The sequence below is a fragment of the Phalangium opilio genome, unplaced genomic scaffold (genome assembly GCF_054372755.1).
Source record: "Phalangium opilio isolate 3A_F unplaced genomic scaffold, DU_Popi_V2 ptg000106l_1, whole genome shotgun sequence".
In the NCBI taxonomy this organism is placed as follows: Eukaryota; Metazoa; Arthropoda; class Arachnida; order Opiliones; family Phalangiidae; genus Phalangium; species Phalangium opilio.
Genome location: NW_028324208.1, coordinates 1,317,902 through 1,341,687, shown reverse-complemented (window position 1 = coordinate 1,341,687; position 23,786 = coordinate 1,317,902). Strand labels below are relative to the sequence as shown.

Here is a 23,786-nt window from a genome sequence, read left to right as displayed (position 1 = left end):
CAAAGAACACACAAGGGCTAGCAAAAATGTTGAAAAATTGCGATCCGCCAAAGCCAGAATGGGAAGATTATGATATTAAAACCTACCGGAAAGGATGTAAGTATCTATTTTAAAGATAAACATAAAGCAATTTCTTTGTAAATATGAATTCAGTGAATAAATTACGCCTTTAAACTGATCCCTCAGTAAAATATAATTGTTTTACTTTAAATGACATTTTCTCGTGCACGAGAACTATGCAGCAAAGCTGAAGTAACATCAGATCTAGGAAATGAAACAGATTTAGGAAGAGGAAAGCGATCCAGAAACAAGAAACGACACCATTCTAGCAGCAGCAATGAAGAAAACAGTGATAACTCTAAGAAGAGAAAGCTCTCTAAAAATAGAGATGAGAAATCAAATACAAGTAGTTCTTATCATTTTAAATAAATTATTAATAGTTTTAATCATGAAATTAAATATTAGATATGGACAAACCAAATGAAAAATCCAAGCATAAAACAAAAACATTACCTCAACCACCCCAGTTCAAACCAAATAAGGAAATGGAGTGTAAGACGTCTAAAAAATTTTAATAATGCATCTTAATTGTAGTTTTTTCTAAAACTTATTTTAAAATATAGCTTCCGGCACTAAGCCAAATGAGACTGCTGCTTTGCCCGGAATTAGCGGCGAAAAAGAAAGTAGTTCTGACCCAAAGGAACAAGACTTTACCGAGACAGAAGATTGTAATAATTGCATTTCCACGGAAAAGGAAAAATCGCCTTCACCTTTGCCCACGGAGTCAGAAGCATTTGAAGTTCAGGACGTTATTGGTAGATTATGTTTTTAATCAGTAACTATACACTCATTATTATAAAATCTAATGTTACTAATTAAAATGAAGACAATCCGGACAGTAACGTCGAAGAGTCTGAAAACACCAGCCTGAAATCTGCTGTGCAGATCGTGCAGAAACGTCTTGATAGTGTGACCTCCAAAAAGTCTAGTAATTTCCAATGCAAATTTCCTGCATTCCATATAAATATTTTGGAATTTTCTTTAACTAATATGCCTGTTATGTTTTTAACATGTATAGTCAATATGAGTGGAGAATTGGAAACTTCAAGGGAACACTTTGTGGCGGATAGTGATGGCTGTATGTCGGGTAAATAATATTGTAAAGTCCGAATAGCTCATGTGAACAAACTTTTCTCTTTAGGCTTTGATGATTCAATCAAAAATCCTCGATCAACGCCGAAAGAATTGTCTTCATCAATGACCCAAACACCAATTCGTAAAGAAACTACTAGTACTAATGGTAATGTTGTCAATTCAATTTCCATTTTCATAGCATTTAATGTTATACGTATATTAGTCGCTGCATTTAGCGCATGAATTTATAAAATTTTCATTAAAACAGATGAAAAATTTCGGAAAGCGGTCTTAATTATGCTTTCGGATCTCAACACTAAACTGGATGTAGTTCAGAAAGTGATTTCTGAAAAATTTGAAAGTCCTATTGTGACTAATATACAGGATATTCCATCTCTGTCTCTTAACTCTGAAGATAAAGTCAATGAGTTCGAAGAGTATATTAGTTATCCAGAAAAAAGAAGCAAAGCTGTAATATTAGCAAAATCACCTCGTATAATTGCTCTAATGGTATTCAAAAACCTGCTCCTTAATTTTTAGGTAATTGTTTTAGGATCTTGGGGTGGTAAAAAGATAGGCGATACAACAAGGCGTATATTAGTAAATACTATATCACACACCCTTGCCCTCAATATGAATTGGAATGGAGCCAATGGTAAAATTGGAATGAAAAGTCTGCAGCTAAGACGTCTGATTATTGGTATGGTACGGTAATATTTTCTTTTACCAATTTCTAACGTATTTTTTTAGATGCGGTAAGACAAAACCCTAAGTTGAGACTTGCTAGAGAGTATGATATCGAGCAGTCAATGCAAACATGGTTGAAGCATGCCCCAGATAGAAATGGCGGACGATTGCAAAGAAAGAGTAATGCTAGACGAGATCTACCTTTAGAACGTGAACGGGGAAGACATTTATCTGAAACTTCGGAAAGAGACGGACAATTACAACGTGAACGGGGAAGACGTTTATCTGAAACTTCGGATAGAGACGGACAATTACAACATGAATCGCGAAGACATGCATTGGTTAGAAAAGAACCGGAAAGAGAGGATTCTGCAAAAAGGTTTCGCGAGTTACGCCACCACAAAAGCAGAGGAGCTCGACGCAGTATTTTTGACGATTATTACTAAAGAAGCAAGAACTTTCAATTATTTTTATTTTCAAGTCTCCAAAAGTTTTGGAATTTTCTATATATTTCGTTAATAAAACTGTAACGTGGATAACTTCATTAAAGAAATGTTTTTCGAAAATATTATGTATTTACGCGTCGGATTTCAATGCTAATTAGTCGGGTTTCAACGCTAAATGGGGTCGGGTTTCAACGCTAAATGGGGTCGGGTTTCAACGCTAAGAAGGGTCGGGTTTCAACGCTAAAAAGGGTCGAGTTTCAACGCTAAAAAGGGTCGGGTTTCAACGCTAAAAAGGGTCGGGTTTCGACGCTAAAAAGGGTCGGGTTTCGACGCTAAAAAGGGTCGGGTTTCAACGCTAAAAAGGGTCGGGTTTCAACGCTAAAAAGGGTCGGGTTTCAATACTAAAAAGGGTCGGGTTTCAACGCTAAAAAGGGTCGGGTTTCAATACTAAAAAGGGTCGGGTTTCAATACGAAAAATGTTCGGGCTTCAATACTTAAAAGGGTCGGGTTTCAATACTTAAAAGGGTCGGGTTTCAATACGTTTTAATGTCCTTTTTTATATTCCTAATTTGAGTCGGGTTTCAGTCCTTTACCTAAAGCTTACCGACACTGATCCGGAAGGACATTTTACCTCAATGAGGGGCATTGGGCCGACAGTGTTTTGGCTCTCCAAAGAACAGTCGGGCCACCCGAAATCAGGCACTGTCGGACAGGAGACTATTGCTACTGGGGGACATTTAGTGATTGGTTATATTTTTAGAGCAAAACAATGATTAAGGATATCGAAGGTAAATCTTTACTGATTTTGAACCTTGGCATTCCTGTCTATGATTCACCCCACCCATTGTCACCCCATATTAATAACATAATATCATAAGTTAATAAGATATGCTTCATAAGTATGACACAACCTAGACTTATAAATGATAGAGACCTACTGAGAGCTAGTTTGAGAACGACAAGCGAGAATTGACAATACTCGGCTTTGCAGGATTTCTATCTTCCTATTTAGTCTATACTAAGCCTTTGACAGCGCCTCACAAGGCGTCGCTTTACCCTGAATCTAAGACGTTTCAAGACAAGTTCTCATTAACCACTGACAAAGTTTTGGAACATATCATATCCTTTTACTATAATATTTCTACCTGGAAATAATAATTTACGGTTCCTCTGTGCTCAAAAACCACTCGCATGTAGGGGTGTTTGAAGATATCATCGCAACTATATATGTTGTGATCAATGTCTACAGTCAATTTTGTCGACAGGTTCGCTTTGAAGACTTCCAATAAAATGAAAGAGCCGACGAAATAGGTGGCCAAAATAACCTTCTTGGCGGCTTCGTACGCGTTCCCCAATAGTCTAGAGGATTAGGGGAACAATCATGCTCTCTATGAGGAATGCATGAAACTATGCACAATGATAAATAAGTGAAAGCATAGCCCTAGGACTGTTCACGAGCCGAGCTGAGCGAGCTTTTTAAAAGCTCGGCTCGGCTCGAGTCAAAAAAACGGCGGCTCGGCTCGACTCGAGCCGAGCTGGGTCTTGGCTCGGCTCTAGCTCGGCTCGGCTCGAAAATGATCGAGCCGAGCCGAGCTGGCTCGATTAACATATACATGTTTAAAAAAAATTGCTACTACCAACGTCAAACTTGAGAATGACTATAAATGCCATCCCATGTTTAGGAATGTAGTGGTTCAGTAAAACCCGCTCTTTAAAATATGCTCAAGGTTAGAGACGAGAGATTTTTCCCACGCTTTATTTCATGTAAAAATACAACGGAACGCTATTGGTGGAGAGAATAAAGACTAAAAGGAAAGCACTATATCAGTGACTAAGCTCGCGAGCCGGCTCGCGAGTCGGCTCGGCTCGATGCCTATCGGCTCGGCTCGGCTCGACCATAAAAAAGCTCGCTCGTTAATTAATCGAGCCGCAAAAGTGGCGGCTCGGCTCGGCTCGAACTCGGCTCGCTCGTCACGAGCCCGAGCTGGCTCGAGCTCGTGAACAGTCCTACATAGCCCCTTCGAAGAACTGAGATACTTGATCTGTTAGACAACATATATTTGGCATGTTTTTCCTATAGAGGCACCTCATATGAAAATTCCGCTCTGGGGGCATATATATATTTGGAAGCTCGTCGTCATTGTGCAAATTTCCACGATTTCTTCAAAAAGTGTATGATTTTCAATATATTGTCATTTATTTTCTAGCCTACAAAATTTCGTAGACCCCGACAAGAAAACGGTGTACTCTCGGTACCAATCGGTTGGCAATCGTCAAGAAATTGAACAAGAAGAGAAAGAGAACGATAAACGTCCACACTTTCGAAAGACAGTGGTTATTTGGTATATTATTATTATTGTTGTTGAGGAGGGTACGCGCCCTAGCACCGATGCCAAAGGCATATTGTGCATCCTCGTATTCAGGCCTTGAAAAGGCCCGTAGCAGCAGCGTAGCGAAGAATTCACTCCACCGTAATAGAGGAGACCCGCGAGGGTTCCAAAGTGTGTGAATCAAAATATTCTAGTCTAAGCGAGGCGAAGCAGTCGCACTCGCAAAGTACGTGTGCGGATGTTTCTTCCTTCTCCTGACACGACCTGCAAAGATGGTCGTCGGCGAAACCCATCAGATGGAGGTGCCTATAAAGCCGACAGTGCCCGGTCAGAAGACCAGTGGCCAGCCTAATATCCCATCTGCTGAGCGCAATTAGGTCTCTGGCACGAGACCTGCAGGGACCATTGACTAAAAGTTTTGTCTGTCTCTGGCCCTCCATGTTATGCCAGAGCTGGTTTTGTATGACAGTCAACCTGTCATGCACACACCGTTTGACGTGCCTGTAGGGGATGGGGATGGCCGGCTCCGGCCCCAATAGCTTGGCCTCCGCACCCCTTTTCGCAAATCTATCGGCTTGCTCATTGCCATGATATCCGCTATGCCCTGGCACCCAGTACAACAGAACCCTGTTGCAGGATGCCAGTCGCGCTAGCAGATCAAGGCAGCTGCGCACCAGTTGAGAGGTAATCTGACACTGGTTCAGCGCGTTCAGGGCGGCCTGACTGTCAGAATAAATTCTCACAGTCCTTCCGGTATACCCTTTGTTAATACAGTAATCTGCGCAATAACAGATCGCGGCAATTTCCGCCTGGAACACACTAGCGAAGGTGCCCAGGCAAGCAGAAAAGCCGACCCTTGTGGTTTGGCAGTAATAGCCGGCGCCAGCGCCGGAATCAGTCTTGGAACCATCGGTGAACCAAATAGTTTCACCCTCAGTGGTATAAGAAGTCTCTAAAGATGAAACGTGTACGCACCTTCGGAAGAAAGACTTCAATAATTCCACTCAGTGATATTTGGTACTAGGGTTTATGAAAATAAGACAACATGTTATGTTCGTAGAACCGAATCGGGTGGCTAAAAGTTCGATTTAACCATTGCAAATAAGGCAATGACGCAGAGCTCACATATGTGAAAAGAGATTAAATATCTCTTTCCTAAAACAGAATGCAAACCAGTTAAATTGTTCTCTTCCTTTCGCAGTTCCACCTGCACGAATAAGACCGTTCTAGTCCGAATTTAAGACTTACCGTGTTATTCGTATTATCGCTGGGAATATACGTCACGTTAATACTGCCAAAAAATATTCAACACTTAACCTAAACGCCAGTAAGCTGTTAACTTATTCAAAATTTACCTGCCTCTCGGATATCCTACGAATTCATCAACTAGCCTATCTCCTTCTTGTTACTTTCTCAGGTCCATAGTTCTCTTTATAAAGTCATACTTTTTCTAAAATGAGACTTTAAAGCAAGTCTCGACTCCAGCGATGCCCCTTAAATATCTTCCCTGCTTAACACAAAATTTTCTCTCTGTACAGACGCGACCCTTACGGTTAATGTATGAACTACACCTATCAAAGTCTAATTTTTTTAAGTTGAGAAATGAACATTATTATTGTGCTAAACATTTAAAGATTTATTTTAGAATGATATAAATAAAATTTTTTATATTATCATTAAATGAAGTTTATGCAATTTGGAACATATAGATGGCGCTCTAAAAGTAATATTTACTCTTGACCTCTAAAAGATACAGGATCTTGGGGGTTTTTTGTTGTGATGAAGGAGACCAGAATTTACCAGATTTGGGAGAGGAAATTCCTCAAACACCTCCCGGTTTACAACGCAGTAAAAAATATACATTTTGGAAATATTATATCCGAGGGGATGGGCAAAACCTTTTCGTGATAATATTTTAGTCGACTTTAGTATGAATTATTAAAATAAACCAAGACTAATTATAATTTTAACGATTTTATATTTTAAACAATTTAATTTAAAGCATGGATGTAAAATCACTAGCATTATTACATAGTAGTGACTTACACCTCGGAAATAATCCTTTCCTAAATATTTGTTTTTAATTTCGACAAATCGAGCTAACCCCGCCTTACTGATATTTGTCTGAATGGGCATTTTTGATGTCAGACGGTCGAAACACCAAACGATCGCTTTAGAGCTTTGTCTCTGCCTGTATTTGGACTTCTGTCAGTTTTGGTGAATACTGGCCAAAATAACCGGAACAGTCTGGGCCTGATCAAAGTAATCATTGTACAACACCGCACTTTTGACTAAACTAAAACTGTATCACTTATGTGTTCAAGTAATCTTATAATGTGTGAACAAACCAGAAAAAAGTCCATTTCTAAAATGGGACCAGAAAACAAAGGGGCGGTAATTGGCGTAAGCCTCCAGAAAAGTAAATGAAATATAAACATTTGCACAATAGATATTTTATTTGAAACGGCTTGTATGCATCTCTCTTAGAGTGGAAGAAGCTGGCCCATCCACCATACCCCGATTTCGGTGAATTCTTTTTGGGTGGTCTGAATCCAGTTCTTTTCTCTTCTTCATAGAACCCTATAATACGAAAAGCCTTTCAAAATTATATTCACTAAAGGAATAGCTTATTTACACATACAGTGAAATTTTCTCTTTTTGAAAAGATAAGCCTCATTAGGTCTGGAATATATGCATAATCCTTTGGTTCAAAAACAGGTACAACGTACCAGGCTTTTGTCCTCTTGCTGAAGGCTCGGGTATCACTATGTATAAGCGCAAAACTGTTAATAGGTGAAAGGAAATAAATCATCCGCATCTTATACCGAAGTTTGCCATCTTTTGTAGTGGCTTGTTTTCTATCAGTGTGATAATTATGATCAATGCAAGCAAGTACAATCCTCATGTTGTAGCTCTGATAGCTTATACGTGAATTTAAAAAGAGATTATTAAACTTAACATTAATTTAATAATAATTAGTTCATACCTGAATGCAAATCGTTTTGGAGCATACACCAAAATAAGACTATGGTAGCTCTCTAGAAAGCCAGTGTGTCTATGAAACGTCGTACATTAATAATTTTAGTTGAAACTAGATAATCATTGAGTGACCTTCATTTTTGGTCGAATGAATACCTCTCAAAAGTCTTACCTAAATCTCACGTAATAGTGCATATTTCTCCATAAATATGGGCGTTTTATAATATTTTTCAACTCCTTGAAAGCTGGTGAATTTGGTTTCAACCACTTATGTTGAGCTATTTCATCTTCTGTCAGATCATCATGCTTGCAACGTAAAGGGCCCCTAAAACCTAATGGCATCCCCCAGGAATGCCGGTTTATAACATGATGAAGTGTCATATTCCACAAACACTGTATTCATTTTATCAAATTTCAATGAAGGATAATAAATAGGGATGCGCATTATTGGCCTACCTTCATCCGTTCTACACTACCCTCGCATTTTCTTGCACGGTACCAAAAATGTCGTCTAATCATGGGAGCCCAGTCAGCTAAATCTTCACAATCCGTTTTGTTAGAAGCCTAGAAATGTATTTTGGACTAAATATATTCGTTCAGACCGAAAAGATTGAGAATTCATTTGACAATTACTTCAACCAGCCTACTAGTAATATTTTTGCTACCATGCCAAACATCCAAGGAGTGTTTAATTCCTTTAAACTTCCCGCCTCTTTCTATAAATTTTACATTTGTTTTTAGAGCGCAAGAATTAAAAAAATATTTTTATGGTTATGCCTACTCATAGCTGCAGCTATTGATGAATGGGCATCAGTTGCTATTTCAATCATTTCAACTCCGAAATTTTTGCCTAATTCAATGGCTTCGGATGTTGCCAATTCGAAGGCCATTAATTCCATATTGGCGCTCTTCCCTTTAGCATGCCTTACATCTCTGTTTTTGACTGAAATAATTTTTTTGCTTTTGCAATCAGCTAAAGTGTAGGAACAGAACATGGATGTGTGACCAGGGCTGTCATTACGCCCATCACCCGCCAAAACTAAACGTTTTCCACTCAAAGTCTGGAGAGTTTCCCTCTGAGTTTTCTTCCAAAATTCTTTAACCGCTAGTGCAATAAAATGCTCTTGATAACTAAACATATTAGAATTCGTTCATTAATGCAAGAAGTTGTGCTGCCTGAGGTGGCTAACAATTCTATCGAACTTTTGATCTTGCAGAGAAGCCAAACACACGGGCGCCAAGAGTCTGTGTTTCTTGGTGCAAAGGAAATAACCTAAGTAGGCGGCCCATCCCTGTGATGTTTGCTTCTCTTATGGAATTAATAAGATGGTTTAGAGAGAGTAAGGATGACGGTATAAACCCAAAAATTTTACCCCCCTTCTTTCCCCCCTTTTCAGGGGGGGGGGGTAAAATTTTTTGGTTTATACCGACATCCCTGGGGTAGGGGGATATGGGGGGGAATTGATGAAGTCACGTGATGGTGTTGCGGGGGGGAGGAGAGGGGGGGAATTGACGACGTCACGTGATGTTGTTGGCGGGAAATTTGAATTGGTGCGTCCTTGTTGATGGATGTTTTAGGGGTATATTTTAGCGTCTTTGGTGATGCTTGTTGTCGATTGTTGCGCCACCTAGTGGTGGGGTTTTCTTTATTTTATGATGTGGCTAATTTTAGGCTTATTGTATGGTAGATCTTCCTTGTTGGTGGATGTTTTGGGGGTATATTTTAGCGTCTTTGGTGATGCTTGTTGTCGATTGTTGCGCCACCTGGGGGTGGGGTTTTTTATTTTATGATGTGGCTAATTTTAGGCTTTTTCTATGGTAGATCTTCCTTGTTGGTGGATGTTTTGGGGGTATATTTTAGCGTCTTTGGTGATGCTTGTTGTCGATTGTTGCGCCACCTGGGGGTGGGGTTTTTTATTTTATGATGTGGCTAATTTTAGGCTTTTTCTATGGTAGATCTTGAAAAAAATGCTATTGTAGGCTTAATTCTGAGAGAGCGGTATAAGGAGGGTTTTTTGTTTGGATGTAGTTTTTTTTGTATTGTATTAATTCATTCGAAAAAATTCCACAGAACTACAATTCGGGCCCTTAATATGTGGTTAAAATTTCAAAGAGATTCATAAATTAGTTTATTTTATGAAAAATAAAGTTGCTAAGGGTGGTTTTCATTTCCATAAAATTAATCACACCTTTTGATGAAAAACAGGAATTTTTCCCATAGAAATAACATGGGAAATTTTTCGAAAAAAACAAATCGGTTATTCGTGATTTAGGAAAACTATACGTTGGTTAGTTTTGGGAACGGTCTTAAATTAAACTTTAAACCTTTTTCTAGGACCATTTTTAAGGTTTTTGAGAAAAATTAATTTTAAGTATGTTTAATTTTAAATTTCAAAAACTACCCCAATCTGCGATATTTTGGCATGGATACACTGTTTTATTAGCAAATATCAGCGCAACCAATATTGGCCTTTTTTACGTATAGTTGCCTCATAATAATCCGATTGTTTATTCTTAATGCCTTTTGGTTGAAATGGCCTATCGATAGTCAGATAAGACTGCTTTAATAGCTCTTTTCCCCTTTTTCACCCCGTTTGTGGCCGCCATTTTTTTTAAGGGGAAAAAAATTTGAGAGTGGGTCCTTTTTCGTTGTCATTTTCATATATTTTGAGGATTTGCTCATGGATGGATTTTAAATATAATATAAAGTAGGTTTCAAGCTTTAATATAAGCCCAATTTCATAATTTTCCACCTTTTTATTGTCCCACAATCTATTTCTAAACTTGGCACTTTTTTTAAGGCGGTGAAATTGCGCTAAGCCTTGGCTTATCGCTAATTTTGCCATTTAAAAAAATGTTTACCTCTCGTTGCCCGTTACTTCGCCTTCTCGTATCGTCGAATTTTTAAAGTTTAGACTTTGAAAGTAGTGCTTAGTTTTCTTAAATATTACTTAATTGTATAAATTTTAATATTATAATTGCGTAAAACGAATTCAATGTTTTTTGTTGATGGAACGCGCCTTGCATTTGAATTTCGTTCCCTCGAAACTACCCCCTTTAAGTTACTGGCCGGACTCCGCCGGAGGCTTTTTCTTTATCGCCGCGGTCGCTCCTTCAGCCCCAAAAACAGCTGTAGTGAGAATTGTTATTTACTAAAATGTATACGCTCAGTGTGTTGTTGTGTTTGCATTTTAATGCTTCTAATCGTAGTGCGTGTCGAGGTTTACGAATCCAACGTGTGTTGCGAAATGAAAATCAAGGGTGGATACTATATGATCTATGCTTTAAAAGGAATTTGACGGCGAAAGTCAAGCAAAACGGTATTAGGCCTTGCCAAAAGTTGACAGCTATAGCAAGCCTTCCTCCGATAATCATTATCACATGTCAATGATGTAAGAAATTGACCCTCGGATATCCTGTGACTAGGAGATGGTTATAAAGTTACTAAGTCTCGATTTTGGAGGTAGATACTGTCTAGTGACACTTAAAGTAACGATTTAATCTTATAAACAGACTACCATCATAAGCCCATATCGTAAATTAACCGATGTTGATATCAAAGCTTAATAATTTTTTTTAACTCCATGAATCTTAAATATCAACATCAAAAATTATCTACTGAAAGAGATAACTACTTATATTCCATTCAAATTTCTCGCAACATATCAAATTAACGAGTAGAAATGTGCAAATGAAGTTCAAACTGATTAATTGGGCAAATTCCTATATTGTTCACCGTTACCGATCACAGATAGATTTGCGTCCTTCAGTAGTGTTTATTATGCTTGTGAAATGGTAAGCGAAATCTGCGATTAAAGTTTAAAATAGACATGAGCAAAAAGGGCTTTATAAATATCAACTCGGTGACTAAAATTAAATTTAAAATAAATCATTTGCATAATGCACATTTTAGATTTTTAATTACAGTACTAACGCTTCCCACGAAAAGAATGTATAATTGTCAGCCTTTTCCAACAGTATCATTAGGTGTTTATGAAATTAAAAATAAATAATTTTTTTTGGTTTAATTATTGATGGTTGTTAAAGAGGTTTGGACTACCTTAATCTGGTCTCTGATGGAGAAAGCTCTGCGTTAGTGTAAACAATAGTTTTTAAACTGAATCATGGGATGGTTTAGTTATTATTTAGTGACAATTATTAGGTAACAGTTAAATTTGAAAATTTTTTGCTGTCCATAACTCTGTTTTAAAAATTATAATTTCTAATTTTGTAAAATAATTATCTCTTTACGATAAATACAGTTTATTTCCCTAACTTTCAACTTAGGCCCTCGACTATGGGAGCATCTAGTTGTGCTGCCCCCAGATAGTTTCTTATATCACTCTAAGAAAAATTAATTATGTTAGGAACGAAATGATTAACGTAAGTTGATGAAGAAATTCATTATTATTTAATAGATATTTTTCATAACAGTAATTACATTAATCACCCATTTATGTTAGTATAAATGATTTGTGTTAATATACAACATGTGATTTAGTGGAATAATTATAAAAATTGATGAAGCCAGAGCTAAAGAATTAAAATTGAATAGGCATAAAACAGCGATTAGAGCTCGACTTTATCTCTCCATTGTCAACGTCACTTTATCTTAATCCATAATTGAAAATTATCCACAGATCTTGCGTGTTAAATCGTATTATATCCACAACTTTATTTATAAATAATTGGTTATCCACTGATTTGTGGATAATGGATAGAAAATGTCGAGCTCTAATTGCGATATAGCTAAAATCAATCCCACTGGCTATTTATAATACAATATAACCTTTGTCCTATGTCTACTGTTTTGAAAAAGTACTGATATGATTTACTGTGTTAAAAAAAATAATTATAACATCAGGATTGTTTGGCTCTACAGCTTTGAAAATGATTAAAAACACGTTTTATTTTGGAAGTATTTTTATTTGTGGAATTTAAAACATAAAATACTAATACAGTTTTTTTTAATTAAATAATTATTAATAAATTTGAATAATTGTTAATAATTTTAAATAATTGGTATTTTGTAAATTTTAAATAATTGGTATTTTGTAAATTTTAAATAATTGGTATTTTGTAAATTTAAAATAATTTTTAATTAGTAAAATCATGTAAAATCAAGTAATGTTAGAGAAATAATTATGTTAAAAGATGTTTGGATGATTAATGGTTTATATATTTTAATGAATAATGATGAGTGGTTAATAAATTTTTGACGTTAAATGATGATGCTACCTAAAAACCATAGGATTGTATTATAAGTTGGAACACAAGAAAGCAGTTGACCTGTATAATATCAAAAGTTCATAGAAAACAAAAAGTATCATTCCCTGAATTGAGTTAGCATCGTGTAATATGAGAAAATCGCCATAACGCTTACAAAACCGTGTGTTTTTGTTTCCCTTGCAACCGTAGCAAGTGTCATAATAAAGTGGACGATGTTATAGTTTGGATCGCTAACATTGAGTACTTATAGCTTACATATATCGTAAATCTTTGACCACAAAAATTTTATTTATTGGTTGAGGTGGGTCGTTTGCTTCTCATTTCACATGGTGCTATAGACAAGGGCTGGGAACTATGATAAAAGTATACTTTTGGTTTTCAACTATAAGCCTTTGATAATACCATAAGTTAACGTTTCGATTGTTTTTAACTTCTAACACGAAATGCGTTGTGAATGATTCTTCTTTCAATACCGTTTTACGTTTTCCACAAATTTTTGATAACGCTGCCGATAATTTTGATAAATATAGTACGATTAGGTCAATGCTTCGGTCTAATGATATATTGCCTTTTTTGTTGACGCAACGGAAACATCTTAAACTTGTTGAGACTTGTCCTAATAATGCCCTCGGGGCAACCACCTGTAATCAATTAAATGCTTGAACCCCCTTGTAGGATGAATCACCAACCCCTATTAATAAAGCAATAAATCACTCTAAAAATAAATTCCATTGATAACCTTGCACTACAAATGGTTCTACAGAAAGCCATTAAGACACGCCTGGACATGTTCACGTATACCTAAAACACAGATGGGGATAAAGGTGTACACCCCCCCCTTTTCAATGTCATAAAACCTGGTGGGTGGTCCAATTAAAGAAAGGACAAAATAAATTCCATTGATAACAATACAACTGGTTCGACCACGCCCCCAAAAGCCATTACGACACGTCTGAACGTGTTTACGTATAAGTAAAAACAGATTGGGATAAATTCTTTTGTTATGAACCATGTTCGACCCCCCTCCTCCCCCCTTAATGTCATATAACACACACCTGGGTGGCCAAAAGGCGATTTTGTAAACTATAGAGAGTCATTTCACTTCCGAACTCTGGAGAGAAAGGTTGGTGACAAGGCTAGTAAGAGATCACGTGTTTCCTCCGATGCACCTTACGTAATATGTAATTCTTGTTTTGGTAAAAATGTCCCTTAAAATGTGTGCTAAATAGAAAACATATGAGACAGTCTAGCCATATTCGTGTATACTTTACTCGGAAATGTTAAGATCGGTAAGTTTTTTAGCATAATAAGTTATATTCCGGTATATTTCATTCATCTGACCACATCTCTTTCGGTATGGCCGAAAATGTTCATGAAAACCTCAAAAAACTAGGGTATGCCCCCATGCCACGTACGGGTCATCTACACTGCCCTCATTGTGATGGGACTTTAAAAGACGTGCCTGACTGCGGCCAATTAAATTATTTCTGCACATCACTTGACTGTGCGCACTTCAGACGTTGTGTTTTAGTTCAAACCAAAAACCTTATCCGTATGTCGACCCATAAAGAGCGAAGACATCTTCTTGACGAGCGAAACTTTTGTACTCTGTGCGGTGAGTTTAAAGACCGAATTAAGGACTTGTGCCCGTGTTACAAATGGACAGATGATTCACCAGAGATTTAAATCAGGTACGGCAGTGACTTTTGAGATGAAATAGAATTTTGGAAGCATCATAGTTAATACAAATCAACTTTTGCTTCATAAAAAAAGGGTATGTTTCACTTTGCATCATAACAATGTTTGTATTTTAGTCGATATTCATGTGTACTTTAGTAATAGTCAGCTATAACCTTTGCATGTATTTTATATAAGTCACGTGTAATCTACTATTATTCGTATGAAATTCAGTATTAGTTTATAATAATAAGCCACTTGTGCATGATAAAATTGGTGTTTTTTAAGGTAGTATTATATAAATGCCAGTATTTTATTCAATATTCATGTGTATTTTAGTAGTAGTTAGCTATAACGTTTGCATGTATTTTATATAAATCACGTGTAATTTAGTATTATTCGTATGAAATTCAGTATTAGTTTCTAATAAGCCACTCGTGCAGGATAAAATTGGTGATTTTTTAGGTAGTATTATATAAATGCCTGTATTTTAATCAATATTCATGGGTATTTTAGTAGTAGTAGTCAGCTATAACCTTTGCATGTATTTTATATAAATCACGTGTAATTTAGTATTGTTTGTATTAAGTTCAGCATTAGTATATAATAAGGCACTTGTGCAGGGTAAAATTGGTGTTTTTTAAGGTAGTATTATATAAATGCCAGTATTTTATTCAATATTAATGGGTATTTTAGTAGTAGTCAGCTATAACCTTTGCATGTATTTTATATAAATCCCATGTAGTTTAGTATTATTATTCGTATAGAAAATCGGTATTAGTCTCTAATAAGCCACTTGTGCAGGGTAACATTGGTGTTTTTTAAGGTAGTATTATATAAATGCCAGTATTTTAATCAATATTCATGTGTATTTTAGTAGTATTCGTATGAAAAAACGGTAGTAATTTTTCTATGAAAAATCAGATTTTCGTGCTCATTAAATGTTCTAAACCTAATACAAACTCTGATTCTTCCGCCTATACAACTAGAATAACCTAACATAAGCCATTGTTTCAGGATCTATCATAGAATAACTTAGCATAAGCCTATGGTTCAAGAACTAGTATAGTATAAACCTACCAGGATCTACAATAGAATAACCTAGCATAAGACTATATTTTTCAGCATTTACCAAGAATAAACCTAGCAAAAGTCCATGTTTCAAGCTCTAATATAGTATAAACCTACTAGGATCTACCATAGAATAAACCAAGCATAAGCATATCTTTCAGCATTTACCAAAGAATAAACCTAGCAAAAGCCTATCTTTTCAGGATCTACCATAACATAAGCCTAGCATAAGCCTACCCCTACAGGTATCAGCCACGTGATGTCATCAAAAATTAGTGCTGACGCCATCAAGAAAACCACCACCAGGTTATTCTACCTATAAATAAAAAGCCGACGGGGATAAATTCCATTCGTTACGCTTTAGCCACGCCCCCTTTTAAGGTCCTAAATCACCTGGTATGTAGCCAAGAAAGGACAATATAAAAGCATCAGTCAATATACCCTCAGGCTAATTATCAACCCGAACTCTCAAGAAAACCGCGCAAATGCACTCGTTAGACTATGGGGATGAATGTTATGCCGTTTTCGGGGTGAATACGAGCCAAGTCTACTTTTGACAGAAAAGGATAGATTCATTGTTACCATATCAGAAGACGTTTTGAAGGAATTTATGGAGGAGTGGACGGAGATCTATTCAGCGACTGGGGTAATTATCGTTACTTAAACTTGAAAATAAAAGTAACCGTTATGGAGGGGAGATAGTATTCAACGCGGGTAGCGTCTTCACTCTAACACAGACTGAGGCATGGAAACTGAACGATAAATTTAGTTTTATGAAATTTCACTACAACCTTTTGAATGATCAAGTTATAAAATGCATGTACGAAGCTATTTTAAAACGCCTAGGATCTACCATAGAATAACCTAGCATTAGAGTATATTTTTGCAGCATTTACCAAAGAATCTAATACAGCATAAGCCTGCCAGGATCTACCATAGAATAAGTCTAAAATACCAAAAGCCTATCTTTTTCAGCATTTACAAAAGAATAAACGTTGCATAAGCCTATCTTTCACGATCCAATATAGCATAAACCTACCAGGATCTGCCATAAAATAAGCCTACAATAGCATAAACCTATCTTTTTCGGCATTTACCATAAAATAAGCCTACAATAGCATAAACCTATCTTTTTCGGCATTTACCATAGACTAAGCCTATCATAAACCTATCTTTCATGATCTAATATAGCATAAACCTACCAGGATCTGCCATAGAATAAGCCTGCAATAGCATAAACCTATCTAATATAGCATAAACCTACCAGGATCTACCATAAAATAAGCCTACAATAGCATAAAAACATATTTTCAGGATCTAATATAGCATAAACCAACCAGGATCTACCATAGAAAAAAAACCTACCTTTTTGAGGATACACAATAGCATAAGCGTAAGAGGATCTACCATAAATTAAGCCTACAATAGCATAAGCCTATCTTTTCAGGATCTACCATAGCATAAGCCTATTTTTTTCAAGATCTACCATAGAAAAAGCCTAAAATTAGCCACATCATAAAATAAAAAACCCCACCCCCAGGTGGCGCAACAATCGACAACAAGCATCACCAAAGACGCTAAAATATACCCCCAAAACATCCACCAACAAGGAAGATCTACCATACAATAAGCCTAAAATTAGCCACATCATAAAATAAAGAAAACCCCACCACTAGGTGGCGCAACAATCGACAACAAGCATCACCAAAGACGCTTAAATATACCCCTAAAACATCCACCAACAAGGACGCACCAATTCAAATTTCCCGCCAACAACATCACGTGACGTCGTCAATTCCCCCCCCTCTCCTCCCCCCGCAACACCATCACGTGACGTCATCAATTCCCCCCATATCCCCCTACCCCAGGGATGTCAGTATAAACCAAAAAATTTTACCCCCCCCCTGAAAGGGGGGGAAAGAAGGGGGTAAAATTTTTGGGTTTATACCGTCATCCTTACTCTCTCTCTGTTTAGTCATAGTTCTACTACTATAGTGAGAGCTAAATTCCATTGATGTGGTCTAACTCCCTTTCCAAGCCTTATCTCAACATGCTGCTTTTTCTTGTTTTCACTAACTGCTTCGTTTATAGTTCAAGGTAAATTGGTTTGCTATATGAGATTTCCATAAGAAAGGACCATTTCACTTGACAATATGACGAACCTTATAGATCTTTCAATAGACCGTTTTAGTAGGGGGTAGAACAGGTTCAATATTGGGACATACAAAGGGGCTGATCCGTTGCAGGTGCTAAAAAGGGAGATGAAAGGCAAAGGATTAACACCCCCCCCCCGCGTATTTTCCTCTGAATCACATTGAAGTGGTTTGTACAGTTCTTCGTTTCAATATTCCCATTCCATACCGTAAAGTTTAGTCGTAACCCTTCCCAAAAATATTTTTCAACAATTTATTTCTTATGTTGCCAATTGCAATGGCGGAATCAAGCCGGATGGCTACAACTATGTCGTGCAATTGTAAAAACAATTGCGATAAACGCGTTAGTCGCAGGGGCTTATGTCCTTTTGTAAAAGCGGGCAAAATTTGCAATAGCAATTGTACGTGCGGAGTTGTTAACGGTAAAGTAATAGGGTGTGTTAATGTGGGAACAAAGGAGAGCCGTGAACTTAGGGAGATAGCTTCAGACAGTGAAGAGGAAGACATCATAAAAAAACAAAGGCAAGCAAGAAAACCGTCACCAGAGAGTGAAGACCTAAGAAATTAAAGAGAAACCCCTGAAAGGGACGATTATTCAGTAAGTACAATTTTTTCCAAATAAAGCAGGACCAACTTGTATTTGTAAAAGCCATTCAGGAAAATAAAAGGGAGAACAAAAGGCAAACTTTGGACGCCAGCCCTGAAATGCGTCAAGGACCTGTTGGGTTGGGTGGCCAGAGAAGTCTGATCTCTTTACTTCTCCTTTTCATTATTCCTCCATGGCAGATGGAAAATATATTACCATCGTCATTTTAGGTTTTGAGACCTCATCAGTGTCAATAGTAAAAAGTATTTTAATATAAAATAGGATAATAATCAGCAAGCGAAGCGGCCCAAAAAGATAAAGAAAAAGAATTCTATGCCAAAGACAACTGGCAAAAGGCCTAGAGGGTCTAAGGCCAAAATGCACAAATCTCTCGCCGATGAAATGGCAAAAATAGACAAAAACTACAAAAAGCAATTAGAATCCAGTATGAACCAGATGAAAGAAGACCTACTGGTAATTAAGGAATTGATTTTTACAAAATTCAAGATTAATTGTTTCATTCCTACCCGCCCCACATAGAAGAGCTTTCGCCTTTGAGTACAGCCCAAAAGTACGAACTGCTCCTAAAATGCGGCTTACTTTTACCTAATTTTCACCAGCTTTTTGGAGAAGGTATATATTTATCAAAAGCTTATCAAACTCGATCTCCAGAAACTAAAAATTAATATTTATATTGTTAAAGCTAGTAGCAGTTCTGGGTCCCCCCTCCCAGTCCAGAAGACCCAACTGCTGCACCTGGTTTTTGTGTTTCTCGAATGTGCAGAGAAATGCCATTCGAAAATGAAAACGTATGTTGCGGGAATTTGGATTGCTATTCCGAAACAATTATTTTTACTGGATCATGCCTTCAGCCATTCTTCCTCGTAATGAACATGAGGATGAGGCACGAAGTTTTGGACGAAGAGGACATGAGAGAAATTAACCATGATAGATTGCGCTTCGCTGCCTATAATAATTTATTTTTGATGCTGCACGGAAGATTGGGGAGAAATAATAGGGTCGTATTGCCAGCATGCTGTATTCAAAAAATTAGAGATAGGTTTCCAAGCCCCGATGGGCAATATAGAGGGTTTTCAAATGGATACCCCGATTTAAAAGCACTGGCAATCCATATTTTTTATTTTTGTAAATTTCTAATAAAGAAATAATACGGCGCTATGAGCACGCCATGCCCAATCATAGTTGCATTTTTTTACACCGATTCAGGCTGAACATTTTACAGAACATCTAGTGACATTTTCTGGGATGGACCATTCCATGAATTACTTCCAGGGAAACCAACACTGATATTCGGGGCTTTCCCCCTCACGCCATAGAGAGGTAGTCAAAGCTCACTACATGCGGTGGGCTATGCGGTAGAGAGGGGGTGTAGACTATGTTTCCCTCCATCTGGGGACGCTGTTGTAAAAGCTTTGGTCCCATTGAACCGAATTCCCATTCGACAGAAGGGGGTTTTTTTTGGGGTCCCATTCGACCGAACGTAGCCAAAGGTGCGATTTTATTATAGTCCCATTGGACCGAAATTCTATTGAACTGAAAGAAGACATACTGTGTGGTTTTGCATTAAATATATTTTTAATTTCACAACTTATTATTGTTAAAATAAATGTGAGTTGAAAATGTATTACTGCACTTATTTTAACTACGTTTTAATTACGGCGAACCTCACCTCACCTACCCTATCCTAACCTAACCTAACCAATCGTAACCTAACCTAACCCAACCCAACCTTGTTTGGAGGTAAAAAGATTATTTATATGAGTATTAAAAGCCCGCCTCTTACCACGAACAATTTATAAGCAATAATAGAAATATTTTGGAAAAGATGTCAGATAATTAATTGGAGAATATTTTGGAAAAGGTGGCAGCTAATTAATAGGAGAATATTTTGGAAAAGGTGGCAGCTAATTAATAGGAAAATCTTTTGGAAAAGGTTGCAGCTAATTAATAGGAGAATATTTTGAAAAAGGTGGCAGCTAATTAATAGGAAAATCTTTTGGAAAAGGTGGCAGCTAATTAATAGGAGAATATTTTAGAAAAGGTGGTAGCTAATTAATAGGAGAATATTTTGGAAAAGGTGGAAGCTAATTAACAGGAGAATGTTTTGGAAAAGGTGGTAGCTAATTAGTAGGAGAATGTTTTGGAAAAGGTTGCAGCTAATTAATAGGAGAATATTTTGAAAAAGGTGGCAGCTAATTAATAGGAAAATCTTTTGGAAAAGGTGGCAGCTAATTAATAGGAGAATGTTTTGGAAAAGGTGGTAGCTATTTAAAGGGAGAATATTTTGGAAAAGGTGGTAGCTATTTAAAGGGAGAATATTTTGGAAAAGGTGGTAGCTAATTAAAAGGAGCATATTTTGGAAAAGGTGTCAACGAATTATTGGAACCAAACCAAACCAAACCTAAACTAACCTAAGCTAACCTAACCTAAGCTAACCTAACCTAAGCTAACCTAACCTAAGCTAACCTAACCTAACCTATGCTAACCTAACCTATGCTAGCCTAACCTAACCTAACCTAAGCTAAACTAATCTAACCTAACCTAACCTAACCCACCCGAAACCAAAATATTAAAATTTTAATTTAAAATTTGAAGACATTGATGGAACTACCATTAAGACTGCACTTCATTTTAAGCACAATTTGTTTATTAATTCTATATATCACTTGCCTTGAAAGGAATGAAAGCGAGCGTTTTAATTAGTATTACGAAACATTTACTTTTAATATTATTAACATATCTTTCGGAGATTCGAACCAACAACCTATCGCTTCGCAGTCCAACATCGTATCCACTACACCACCGAATCGCTGACGGCTACAGTGTTTCAAGTTATATTCATGTATTTTTAAGGGGCATATTCGGACGATTGGGATTTCGGTCCATCAAGAATATAGCCATTGGGCTGGAAATCTAAAATCATTGCGGGATATTCGGTCGAATGGGATTTCGGTCCATTGGGAATTCGGTTGAAAGGAACGATACCTTGTAAAAGGGGATACTGAACGCGCACAGTAGGGGGATTACACTGAGTTAAAGATAAAGAGTATGACGTTTGCATACGTAGTACTGCCATTATACTCTTTCAAAATGATGCAAAGGTTCACTAATGTCGATTATGAAACCACTACAACCGCAAACTACGTGTTTATTTCGAATAGCGCTACATTTATTGTGTATTAGGCAGATCCTCTTAAATATCACCATGTTTCAGATGAATACTTCAGTGCCTTCAAAGCTATACTAAATGTACTTTCAATAGCGAAGAGAAGTACAGCTCTAGTTTTATAGGTATTGTAGTTTCAAGAAAAAAACTTTATAGAAATTACAGGGGGGTAACGGCGTCACGCAAGGGGCAAACCACAAAAATAAATTTCCCGCAACATTCTCAGGTGTTCTCAGGTCTACTCTTTAAGTGAAAATGGTGAAGGCGAACATCCCCTCAGGTTCAGGTCGCTTTCTATCCCTGATCAGTCACGCACGCCCTTTCCCTTTCACCGGTTATCTTGTTATCTTAATCGCGCATAAAAAAAATCCTATTTTCAAAGATGCAGATCAGGTTCGTCTCACCTAATGTTCAATACATTAAAGCCTTCATACAGGTATTTCTATCGGCATTACTATAGCGTTATTTAATTATAAATTATTAGCTGATTTCTGGAACAGGGATGGTTTATAGAAGGAAAACTTCAATATATCCACTATAACATATACCACCAAACCACAGGGGGGCTGATCTGAGCGACGTCGTTTGTAAAAGATTAGAACTTTAGGTCAGTGCTCCTCCCCCTTAATCGGCCCTTCAAATTTCCCTCTTCTTTCTAGTCAGGGGGGAGGGGTACGTATTTAAAGCGCTATTTCACCAGGTTAGTGACATTCATTTTGCACCAGTCCTAGGGCATTTGTAGCCCTTCATTCCCCCACTAATGTATCACACCTCCTCCTTTGAGCAAAGTTTCAGAGCTACCTGTTTTCACTCCAGGGGTTTTTTTTGCCATCCTCCCCCCACAAATATAGTGGGGCGATAAAATAGTATCATTGGTTTGCCTAAGGGAAGAATGGGGTGGGCTTGGAAGAAAGTTAACATTGTAAAAACCATTTTATGGTTCTAAAGGGTCCCAAATTTACCTTATTTTTATCTAGCATCGCCTCCAAGGGGTCGGACAGGGTCATAAAATCCAAATAGATACATAAAAAATGGTTCACCAATGTCAATTCAAATTAAGACCAAAATTTAACAAATGGCTACTCATCTTCCAAATCCAACATCCTGCATGCTATCACCCAAAGTGTCCGTCCCCACCATAGTCTATCCCTGACCGAAATGAACCAGTTCCCAAAAGTTTCCACAAACTGGGATTCCAACTATTACCCTTTCAACGCGTTTTGCTGTTTTTTGTGTAGATCTACCAAAGAGGAGAGAGAGGGAGATAGAAACGCGCTTTAAAAAATCCGCCGAAAGATGGGAAAATAAGGAGGTAGTAAAACAACTTTCTTTACGTTTAGTTTTAGGACGCACATCCTTTGACCATGGGGGGATTAACCTCCTCGCCTTATCTCTGTCATCCCCTACGTCAACTGTGCGCGAGAAAGCTGCGCTCAGGCGCCGCGGTGGGTGTCCCGTAGATATACCCCTCGTTTTCACCACGCATGGATCACGGCTGCCTAAACTGATTTTCTCTCCCTCTTTCTCTCCTCTTTGGATCTACCAGGTGTTATTCTTAATTTCTTTGAACTGAAGATAAAATGGAGAAAAACGGCCCACCCTCTTTTTCTATTCAATATGATTTCTTAGAAGGACCTTTATTCCCCATGGAGGAGTCACACGTGACTAAGAGTTCTAGTTTTGATTGTTCGTTTTTTATGATGTGTTACTGGCTAAGGGCAGAAAAAGTTGTGCAAAAATGCTGTACTCACTTATAGAAGGTATCACTTCCAAAAAAGTAAATATTTGCCATTTTCATGAATAGAGCAATCTTCCCATACATGTTTCCTGATAAGGGAATTGCACTAGCCACAACTAAATTCCCCGATCTAATTCCTTCAAACAAAGGTTGACTCTCCCACTTTCCCTAAACATTAAAAATAAAAACAAAATAAATAAAAAGTATGGCGCTCAGAGTCTGGTATTTTGTTTTCGTTGAAAACCTATTTACTTTAGTGTGCCTAGAAGCGTCACCTCCTGACCCAGAGCATTGCCATTGGAACATTATAGCTGTTCCAATCACTTTCATGGTGTAACTTAGTGGCATACAACATCCGTTGCACGTTTTACCATACGCTTTCTTAACAAACTGAGTTAAAATGCTAATATTAATTAGCGCCAAGTAATCAGCGACATCTCGCTCGTCACTCTTTGTAGAAGAAATTGTTGGCTAAAATTTAAAGTGAACATTTTATAAGAATACTAGGCATAAGATGAGTATCATTAATCTGTTCTTACATGGTTAAGTTGCTCAACGATAAGGTCAGG

At 37.3% G+C, this 23,786-nt stretch overlaps 3 protein-coding genes and 1 long non-coding RNA gene across 4 annotated transcripts; 2 read left to right on the top strand and 2 right to left on the bottom strand.

Moving 5' to 3' along the window:
* Positions 1-210: 210 nt before the first annotated feature.
* Positions 211-2,267, top strand: LOC149623871 (uncharacterized). The gene is made up of 8 exons (XM_089852226.1): positions 211-406; positions 466-552; positions 624-815; positions 887-1,147; positions 1,202-1,300; positions 1,403-1,605; positions 1,675-1,834; positions 1,885-2,267. The coding sequence occupies exons 1-8, from the start codon at positions 211-213 to the stop codon at positions 2,265-2,267; spliced, it is 1,581 nt and encodes a 526-aa protein (XP_089708352.1).
* Positions 2,268-7,034: 4,767 nt separating this feature from the next.
* On the bottom strand, positions 7,035-8,224 carry LOC149623870 (uncharacterized). Its single transcript, XM_089852219.1, has 6 exons — positions 8,033-8,224; positions 7,749-7,969; positions 7,584-7,652; positions 7,423-7,518; positions 7,239-7,362; positions 7,035-7,177 (listed from the first exon to the last, which is right to left on the bottom strand). Exons 1-6 carry the CDS (start codon positions 8,093-8,095, stop codon positions 7,052-7,054), a joined length of 699 nt encoding a protein of 232 aa, XP_089708345.1. The 5' UTR covers positions 8,096-8,224; the 3' UTR covers positions 7,035-7,051.
* A 61-nt stretch (positions 8,225-8,285) lies between these two features.
* LOC149623868 (uncharacterized) lies at positions 8,286-23,654 on the bottom strand. Its single transcript, XM_089852220.1, has 3 exons — positions 23,470-23,654; positions 23,231-23,385; positions 8,286-8,707 (listed from the first exon to the last, which is right to left on the bottom strand). Exons 1-3 carry the CDS (start codon positions 23,563-23,565, stop codon positions 8,314-8,316), a joined length of 645 nt encoding a protein of 214 aa, XP_089708346.1. The 5' UTR covers positions 23,566-23,654; the 3' UTR covers positions 8,286-8,313.
* LOC149623869 (uncharacterized) lies at positions 10,682-12,494 on the top strand. Its single transcript, XR_016374647.1, has 2 exons — positions 10,682-10,711; positions 10,787-12,494. It is a non-coding gene; the product is annotated as an uncharacterized LOC149623869 (long non-coding RNA).
* Positions 23,655-23,786: the final 132 nt, after the last annotated feature.

Coding starts and splice junctions, on each gene's coding strand:
- LOC149623870 (XM_089852219.1), bottom strand. CDS start 8,095: ATGATTAGACGACATTTTTGGTACCGTGCAAGAAAATGCGAGGGTAGT. Junction 7,363..7,422: donor ACAAAAGATGGCAAACTTCG/GTATAAGATGCG, acceptor GCTTATACATAG/TGATACCCGAGCCTTCAGCA. Junction 7,178..7,238: donor CAAAAAGAGAAAATTTCACT/GTATGTGTAAAT, acceptor TTCGTATTATAG/GGTTCTATGAAGAAGAGAAA.
- LOC149623871 (XM_089852226.1), top strand. CDS start 211: ATGACATTTTCTCGTGCACGAGAACTATGCAGCAAAGCTGAAGTAACA. Junction 1,148..1,201: donor TAGTGATGGCTGTATGTCGG/GTAAATAATATT, acceptor TTTTCTCTTTAG/GCTTTGATGATTCAATCAAA. Junction 1,606..1,674: donor CAGAAAAAAGAAGCAAAGCT/GTAATATTAGCA, acceptor CTTAATTTTTAG/GTAATTGTTTTAGGATCTTG.
- LOC149623868 (XM_089852220.1), bottom strand. CDS start 23,565: ATGCCACTAAGTTACACCATGAAAGTGATTGGAACAGCTATAATGTTC. Junction 23,386..23,469: donor ACGCTTCTAGGCACACTAAA/GTAAATAGGTTT, acceptor TTTAATGTTTAG/GGAAAGTGGGAGAGTCAACC. Junction 8,708..23,230: donor GGAAGTGATACCTTCTATAA/GTGAGTACAGCA, acceptor TAATATGTTTAG/TTATCAAGAGCATTTTATTG.